This window comes from Etheostoma cragini, chromosome 9, assembly GCF_013103735.1.
Source record: "Etheostoma cragini isolate CJK2018 chromosome 9, CSU_Ecrag_1.0, whole genome shotgun sequence".
Taxonomy (NCBI): domain Eukaryota; kingdom Metazoa; phylum Chordata; class Actinopteri; order Perciformes; family Percidae; genus Etheostoma; species Etheostoma cragini.
The window spans coordinates 2,201,677-2,211,278 of record NC_048415.1 but is presented as its reverse complement, the minus strand read 5'-3'; the positions used below and the strand labels follow the sequence as shown (position 1 = coordinate 2,211,278).

At 43.9% G+C, this 9,602-nt stretch overlaps 1 protein-coding gene and 1 long non-coding RNA gene across 2 annotated transcripts in view; one reads left to right on the top strand and one right to left on the bottom strand.

The window, feature by feature from the left end:
• The first annotated feature begins 1,333 nt into the window (after positions 1–1,333).
• LOC117950827 (adenylate cyclase type 1-like) overlaps positions 1,334–9,602 on the top strand; it is a 42,979-nt gene continuing 34,710 nt past the window's right edge. The window contains exons 1-3 of the mRNA XM_034882173.1: positions 1,334–2,437; positions 4,863–5,012; positions 9,107–9,225. Of these exons, the coding sequence (XP_034738064.1) occupies positions 1,823–2,437; positions 4,863–5,012; positions 9,107–9,225 (884 nt within the window). The 5' untranslated portion in view covers positions 1,334–1,822. The remainder of the gene's footprint in view (positions 2,438–4,862; positions 5,013–9,106; positions 9,226–9,602) is intronic.
• LOC117950828 overlaps positions 7,388–9,602 on the bottom strand; it is an 18,384-nt gene continuing 16,169 nt past the window's right edge. The window contains exon 4 of the long non-coding RNA XR_004657990.1: positions 7,388–7,545. This is a non-coding gene — a long non-coding RNA (uncharacterized LOC117950828). The remainder of the gene's footprint in view (positions 7,546–9,602) is intronic.

Genomic DNA, 9,602 nt, shown 5'->3' with positions numbered 1-9,602 from the left:
TTCAGTCACTTTTCTGCATGTACAGTAAACCTTTCCGTGAATAATAAAACAATGAAAACCTCACGCATATGCAAGTAAATACGTCCTGTTATGTATTTGATACTCAGGTGAGCTCTTAATATAATGTGAAGACATCTGCTGTAAAACTATTGCTACTTATTTTACACTTCAATTTTAGTTTTGTCCCTCCTAAAATGCTATTTTTATCCATTACACGTTTTTGTAAAGATTATTTTTGGGGCATTTATTGACAGGCCAGCTGAAGACATGCTATTTTGATGAAATTTATCTTTCAAAATTGCATGTTTATATGTGCTTTTAGGATAAAAATTTGTTATATTTGCACTGGAGATGGCCTTTATCATTAGCTATTAGTTTTACAACTTCTGGACTTTAACTCGAGGTGAAAGCTCAGATTAGAATTACATGTAATAATATATCACATTAATATGCAAAAATGAACTACACATAAACGCTACCCATTTTGTAGGAGTCCTCTCAATTTCAATGCAAGCATATTTTTGGATATCTTGAATATCTCAGCTGAATTATATTCTTATATAACATCCTTTTTTTCACTTTTCTTCATGCCAATTACTACATTTTGTAACTGCAGCTGCTGCTATTTTGCCAACCATTTATCCTTCTCTTGATTGCCCACATTTGAATCCATGGTTCTTCTGAGGGATTTTTGTTGAAATTCTCATTTGCATATTCCCATGTCCTAAGGATGGGCCTTGTTCTGCAATGATAGCCTATCCTCGTGGGTCTTTAAGTTTCAACTTGTAGTGAAAATCTGCACCATAACACAAAGAGATGCACAACATATGCAAATACCCTCAACCACGACAACAGTGCATGCCATTTTACGTCATTCTTACATTTTCACGGTTATTTCGGTAAGAGAGATAGCTAATTTTAGCCTCCTTGCACGCTCATTACCATACCTATCTGGCGGATTATGTGTGTGTGTGTGTGTGTGTGGGAAATCTCTGCGTGAAATGAGCACTTGACTTTGCAATAAAAATCATGAGGGGAAGAGATGCGGGAAAGACCAAATCGTTGCTATATTGGACCATCCAGCGGTGCAGCTGGGCTATTTTTAGCTGCCTGGGAACTACATCAGCTCTGACTGCAGACACTGTGAGGGGAAATCACCAGCGCTGTTTTCACCCAACCACTGACATTTCACTGAAGTAAATTAAAGCAGGAGGACACAGTAGATCATAACATGTAGCGTACTGTGTGTGTGTGTGTGTGTGTGTGTGTGTTAGAGAGAGAGAGAGAGAGAGAGAGAGAGAGAGAGAGAGAGAGCTGTGCATCTCAGAGGAAGAAAGTAAACCAGGGAAAATATAGTCAAATGAGGTTTTTGTGACTGTTCGCCTCGTGCTGAGCTGTTTTGATTGTCTTCACAAACAAGGTAAACCTTCCGATGAGTCCGGTGGTAGCGCAGGATCACTGGTAGCCTAACCCCGCGTGAGGCACCGCAGGGGGTCCGAGAGAGAGATAGAGAGAGAGAGAGAGAGAGAGAGAGAGAGAGAGAGAGAGAGAGAGACGTTCTGCACATTGGTCAGGCTACTTTTCTGACGACACACCAACAATCGTCAACCTGTGGATAGCGCGCGCGCGCGGCGCTCTGTTGTCTCCACTGCCACCCTCTCCCTCTCTTGACACCGAGCCCGACCCTCGGACATCCAGGACGCATGAACTCTGGGAGAGGGTGCCGGTTCGATTCCCGAACACAAGGACACGAACCGAAAAGTTGAGGGCTCGCGCGCTATCCCCCCCCCCCCCCCCCCCCCCCATTGCCTCCCCCCGCTTCATGAATGGCCGGAACATGGAGGAGGTGCAGTTCAAAAGAGTCAAGACCCGGCGGAGGAAGGGTCACTGCCCGGCCGGCTCGCCCCTGGGCGCCATCGCCTGTGAGGACGAGTTCAACAGCCCGGAGCTGGAGGCTCTCTTCCAGAACTACAACCTGAAGCTAGAGCAGACCGCCACGCTCAAGGCGCTCGCGGTGCTCATCGTGGCCGCGTCGTCGCTGTCCCTGGTGGAGCTGCTGTCCAGCCCGCGGCTCACCCTGTCCAAGGGCTCGTACCCGGTGCACTGCGTGGTCTTCTTGTCGCTCTTCATCGTCACCAACGTCAAGTACCTGCAGGTGACGCAGCTGCAGCAGATCGCGAAGCTGGCCCTGTTGTTCAGCTTCACCTTCGCGCTGCTTTGCTGCCCGTTCCCGCTGGCGCTCGGCACCGCGGAGCTGCTGAGCACCGCGGCCCCGGAGCAAGGCGTGTGGCAGCTCATGCTGGTCACCCTCGTGGCTTACGTGCTGCTGCCGGTGCGGACGCTGCTGGCCGTGCTGTTCGGGGTCATGCTGGCTACGTCTCACTTCATTGTCATCGCGACGTCGTTCACGGGAAGGAAGCAGAGGCTGTGGAGACCGGTACGTGTTGCACCTGCACCCGCATCCTGGTTCATCCAGTCAGCCACTCAAACCCAAAACTACTGCCTTATGCTTAGTTACTGTAACTGTTCTAATCCCTTCATCATCGCATCAAACAGGTAGTGGGGTTGAGTCACACTTCCACTTAGAAAACTACAGTCCAAGTACCCTTGGGCAACTGCTCCAGTGTAAGTCAAGCCCACTTTATTTATACAGCACAATTAAAACCCCATAAATTGACCCAAAGTGCTTTACAACCAAGGCAGATGGTTTGAAGTTGGCGTTAAACAGATTACACCATTAGGCTACATAAATAAAGCATACTGTAGGCTAATGCAAAATAACTGACATGATACCAATGTCAAGTTAAAAAGAAGGAGGTGAGGAAAGGGAATTAAATCAACAATGGATTAAAAGGAAAGGAAAATAAACAGGTGAAGAGGTAACACGACAGAAGCCAAGCAGGCCTCAGACTAAGCTAAACGCAAGTGAAAAAAATATGAGTCTTTAGAAGATTGTATTTGTACAGGCTCCCAGTCGGCTATGAAGTAACTGTATGAATGTCAAGTGCTGCTGAGAAAACAGCATTCTTACTCATCTGGCTTTCCCTGGTGAAGAAAAGGTTAAAAACAATCTCAGTGATCGATTTTAGCTCCAGGATACTGCGGGCGGAAAATTTGGAAGAGAGCAGAAAGTTTCACTTTAGCCCACCTCAGTAATGATGCAGACAAGGAGCTGTCCAGCTGCCGGTGCTGAAACAGGATTCATGCAGAGCTGCAATCACAACAGAGGGCTGATTCTTGACTGGTCCTTGTGCTCCAGATTCTAAGTAGAAGTGATTATTTTTAGTATTTGGGATGTTGTTTTGACACCTGTGGTGAACCATGGTTTCTGAGTTGTGTAACATCTTATTTTTCTGGTAGTATAAAACAGTAGTTTCCCTTATTTTTGACTCGTGGACCCTAAAATAAAGCAACTTGCGACCCTTCTCAGGTTACAAATGACATTGCACAGTGACCAGTTCAACCAAAGACTACATTTATTTTCAACTTGTTTTGTTAGAAAGTAATCCACATGCAAAAAAACACAGATTAGAAAAAAGTTCAGAAACATTGTGTTGTTGTTTACAAGTCACCCCTCCAATTTACTTTGATCCGCAAGTTGGGAACTACTGCCAAAGGACACATGAGTTTGACAAACTTACTTATTTTGAAGTAATGCATTCAGTCAGAGGTTCCTAACCTTTTTATCTTGTGACAACTTAAAATGAAGCAGTGTCTACATCTAACCTCTCATCAGCAGTTCAACCAAAGAGGGATCGTTTTCTAGAATTCATCTTTGGATGACTGAGGAGATAAAATGACACAGAAATGTACATCGCAAAGAAGAAAAATCTGAGAGACGGTGTACTGCGCAGACCAGTTTTGTTTTTCCTATAAATTATTTTATGACCCCCTCAGGTTTAATTTGTGGGTCCTTAGGTTTGGAACCGCTAGCCTAGAAATCCAGACCCAAATCCAAAAGGATTAAGGGTGTGGCATCGAGTAATGAAACTCGTCCATCTGGAAGGGCGGCACCAAACATGCATTTGAAAATCTCACTGCACGCAATTGGATAACACTATGCCCAATCACAACAACACACAGGGTGAGGTATCCAGAGCACCGTACGCTTAGCTACCAGCGGAGCTAACTGGTAGATTAGACTGTCATCATCTGTTTAGCTCGCCTCTGGCCCGCCTATATCAGATACACCGATGTGATTGGTGCAGCTCGCCCTCTGGCCCGCCTATATCAGATACACCGATGTGATTGGTGCAGCTCTCCTCTGGCCCGCCTATATCAGATACACCGATGTGATTGGTGCAGCTCGCCTCTGGTCCGCCTATATCAGATACACCGATGTGATTGGTCATAGTTAATAAGCAGCATTAATTGATGACAGAGTAACTCACTGAGCAAATTCAAACTGTGCCGCACTATAGCTGGAAGTGTTTCTTTCTTCTGGTTTTACTGACTAGTTCCAATGTAAACAGGAGAAAAATGGAGTTTTGTTTTTTGAAGTCCATCTTTCTGTGCTGGATTACAGTGTTTCACTGACCTTCACCTCCAGACTTTTTGGAATCAACGACGGAGAGTTGCTAAACAGCCCATCGTCCAAATTAAAGTGTTCCAATCGATAGTCTCTGATCAATAATTAATAATGCATTTTATCAGCCAGCCATTGCACAATGATTGATTTGTGCTGTAATGAATGTGCTGACCTAATCCATCCTATGTATTAATCAGGGATTGTGAATTGTAATGCAGCCAGGACATAGTATTGCACTATGGACATGTGTGTGTGTTCCCTCAAGCTCACATGCACATACAGTGTGGAGATGCTGCCGACTGTGTTTGGCATGTCTGTTCTTGTTTGTGTGCAGCTGGTGGCCAACGCGGTGCTGTTCACCAGCGTCAACCTGTCGGGGGTGTTTGTGAGGATTCTCACCGAGCGCACCCAGAGGAAAGTCTTCCTGCAAGCCCGTGACTGCATCGAGGAGAGGCTTAAACTGGAGGATGAGAATGAGAAGCAGGTGAATTTGCACACGGAAATGCACAAATAAACTGGAAAACAGCGAGCCGGATGGAAGATGACGATCCATCCACACATTTCACCTTGCCATGGGCCCGTGTTTTTGTGATTAAATCTTACTACGGTCTCTTGAGAAGTTTTTTTAAAGGTTTCAGGTGGCGATGTATTCTAGCAACCTGCCCACAGGCATGCAGTAACTATGACAGCAGCTATTTAAGGAAAGAACAATTACTGTGGCACATGCACCAGCGCCACACGTTCCACCCCCTCTGCACACACCTACATGGAGCGACTTAACAAAGGAACAATCAGGCAACTTTAACATACACAAACACTTAGTTATGCACCGCACCCTCCTCACTGGCCACGCGCACGAAACCCACCTACACCAGTTGGTACATAGAGAATTAATTATCCCCTGCATTAATTAGCCCAAGCATGTATATGTGTGTGTGTGTGCGTGCATACACGCAGCACCTGTGCTTTGTAGATTTCATGATTATATTCAGTGTTTTCCCCAGCAGGAACAGGCTACCTTCTGACGGGTAATTACACAAGCAGATTGCTTTCATGGCCTCCCTCCTCCAGTAAAGGTCACAGTTTATCTGGGTGATTGAAACACACACGGACCCTTGATTGGGATCTATGAACAGCCAGGCAGTAAATGCTTATGGGTTTGTGCTTTGCGCCAGATCTATAGGTTGTATTGATTCCTGATGGGTCGGCTATGTGCTGTATACGCCTGGTTGGCAAATTGACTTCTCAGTTCATAAGTAATCGCCGAGTGCAGAGGAAAGAGGTGTAGTTTCCTCACGTGAAGCCATCAGGAACAAAAGCAACCCCTGTTTCCAAATGGGACATTAATTAAAGTGATGCTGACATCTCAAGACGTCATCTCAACAAATCAAGGACACGAACATGTCATCTCAATATCGCCTGACATACTGTACACATACTTTGCTTTGCTCAACTCTTAAAACCAAGGGCTAAACCAATATGTTGGTATGGCAACACATCTGTGACGTTAAGATTCAGGCGGATAAATGACGTTGTTTTCTAATGAATGAAAAATCGAACCCCCCCTCCCCCATGGGAATCGGTTAGAGTGGAGGAAACATTGTAGACTGAAGATGAAAACGGACACATTCTTTCTGAAATCAGGCACGAACAAAAAAGGACATTTTAACGGAAGGAGCACTTACTGGCTTTTTCCAAAGCTTTAACCAGATCTCACACACAGGTCTTACCGTATAACCACTTTAGATACAAAAAGACAGCGACACACAATCACTTGACTGGCGTTCCTGGGCGTGCCTAGCCTAGTCCTACGGTGACGCATCTGTATCGATAAGTAGCATGCTATTGCCTAGTATCTGCAAGAGGACTCACAAGTCACTTCATACGTATAAGACATAATTATAAGTATATTGACATAAGTGTCAAGTCACAAGAACAATTTTATGGGATTTAAAAGTATTTATTTCCCAATAGGTGTAACAAAATATATAAAATAAAATGCCAAACGTATCAGATATATACAGAGATACGATGTCCTGAAGTGTTTCCGCCATCTTGAATGACTTTCTTCAACTTAAGTAACCAACATACATATGTCAAGCTGCCCTCACGCTGCCTTCACTCCGATTTGCAGTCGCTTAGTCGCATCGCTCAGCATTTGCATAAAATAGACTTCTCGACTATTTTAGCCTTGCCTTGCTCGTGAGCGTTGTCGCTCGACACTGGCTAACACCTGCGCCGCTTAGTTGCTGTCTCTTGTAGCTAATGTGAGTGATGGGTTAGGTTTGAAACTTCAGGGTGTTGTCTTCCTTCTATCATTGTTTTATAGTTACATATGGTTATGACACGATTTCAAGAAGAAGAAGAAGACATTTCCACGACAACGGAGCAAACTCCGTCTACTGCTGAAGACTGTAAAATACAACGAAAAGCCTCGGTAACACCGGGCAAGTGAACCTTGAGTTAAGATATTTTTGTCAATCTGCTGTTACTTTCTAAAGAATTAACTTTTATGATTTAAACAAATGAACATTTTATGAGTTTGAACAAACAACCACTGACGTATCAAAAGAATTTCCACAAAGCTGACTGACAATATACAGTTTATCAATCTGAATCCATTCATCTAGTCTAGTAGCTAACTAGTAACACTGTCACCAGTCCATCACATAGTGAGACATCATTCCTCAGATATCCTTTGAGAATATTGCACACATTCTTCACTCACTGTTTGTCTTTTCAAATTTTTATTTATAGTGTCAAATCATGACAGAAGTTATCTCAGGACACTTTACAGAGAGAGTGGTTTTAGACCACTCTACAGAGGTGGCGCTAATGAGGAAATGCTACCGACTGTTATTTCTAGAGACTAGAAGAAGAAGAAAAAGGTAAACAACGGCAGAACTGGCAGCAGCATTGTTGTCAATGTTTCGATTTGATTCAATGACCTACTTAGTCGAATCAAGCCTTTCATTCACCATAAAAGAACTCTTAACCCAATAAGTTTACAACAGAGACTCATCCATGTTTCCCTTTTTAAGTGGTGCACAACTTCTGGTCGCACATTCAAAATCCTGGCGCTCCAGTGAGATCTACATCACTTTGACGACACACTGGCGCGCGCCAGGTTGGCTGCGGCGACTGTAAAAAGGCCTTAAGCATTCATTTTCCTTTTTGTGCAAACAAGCTGGATTTCTTCCATTTTTATTTCAAAGATGCAACCTTTTTGGTGGGGTTTCCCTTTTCTTGAAGAACTGCAGGAATGTTAATTTTTAATGCGAGGGAAAGTGAGCCAGTGGTTCATTAATAAACCATCACGGGGAGAGCCATAGTCAAACAGAACCCAGGGTGAATTTAGCCTGGGACTAATCTGGGAATCATGGGAATGTTAACACGTTCAGGGAGGTGGAATGGAAGAGATAAACAAAGCAGGTAAATTAATTATTAAATCTTAAAAGAAATCATTAAAACGACAACACCTTCACATTCTGCTAATTGGGATCTTTACACCGGACACACACGTGTGTGCAAGTGAAACAAAAACACCTATGGACTTACTTTTACTCACAGTTTGTGTGTCAGTATGTGTGACGGCTGTTCCTCAAGGCTGCTCTCCAGTGAAGCTTTTAATTCACAGGCGAGAGGCGGTTGAGTGAATGGATGCATAATGTGAAGCAGTGTCGGAGGGAGACACAGGAGAGCCCCAGCTGATTTTATAACCTGCCTCTCAACAGCTATTCAGCGGAGCCGCCTGATGATTCATTGTGCATTCACAACCATCTGACATCCTGGGAGAGTTTCAAGAGTACTTTATACTGTGCTCCAACGGAGACAACACACACACGCACGCACGCACGCACGCACACACGCACACACACACACGGTGCTTTGTGTAGACATTACTTCAGGCTGATGCTGAAAGAATTAGCTGATTGAAAACAGTTTTTATGTTCCTACCCTTTAAGTTATTCTTCACACTAAAGTATACCCATATCCCCAAGAATGAAGTCCATGAAGTGGTGTATCTTTTATTAAGTTGTGTAAGTGGAGGAACGCCTGATTTGAATGCCAAAGGCTGGAGTTTGCATGCTGTCACAGGCCTATAGGTAACGGTTACTTTCTATTAACCACATGTTATGATGGCCAGAACTACGATTCCCCCCCTTATTCTAACTACACTATAGTTTTACAGGATTAAAAAAAAAAAAAATTGGGCTATGCTTGATTAATGCTTTTTGTGACTAACAATTTTTCAGCATGTAAAACTTACAGTTTAAGAGTAATGCCACCACCCAACATTGCTTAGAGCACCTTTAACAAATGAATCGATTCCAGAAATTGTTGATTTATTTGACTACTGTACTTGTTGATCGAGTAATTCTTTCAGTACCGCACTCAAACTCACTTTTTTCTTTTCTTCTGTGTCAATCATATTCTGGATGTTTACACTGGAGGAAAGAACCAATAAGTTTATATTGGTCTGCTTACATCGCCATGGATACGAACACATTCCTGTCCTCCCAGTTTAAAACTGTCACGCTGCCTCCTCTCACTCTGTTTTAACCCCTCCATCCTCAGGAGCGTCTGCTAATGAGCCTACTGCCCAGGAATGTTGCCATGGAGATGAAGGAGGACTTTCTGAAGCCGCCTGAGCGGATCTTTCACAAGATCTACATCCAACGTCACGACAATGTCAGGTACGAGGGGGTGTCATGGCAACCGTGGAGCGCAGACGCGTGCGGCGTGGCGGGCGTGTTTTGATCCAGGTGTCACCTGCTCGACATCAGGGTCAAGAAGAAAGAGAGAGCAATTAAAGTTAGCCGTTAACGCAGATGCAATCAAAGTACATAAAGGTTAGATAGGGAAAAGGGATGGAGCGCTGTTGCCGCCGACGATAGATGTGTGGTGGTGTTGTTAGAGACCAGTGAGAACTAACTAATCAGTGGCTGTAATATTATTTAACTTTTGTTTTATTAGAGGCTCTGTAGTAGCCAAAAGAGGTATTTTCTTAACTTAAGCTCCACTTACTAGCTTTTTTTCTGTAGCTTTCTTACCAGTGGATTTATATATATAT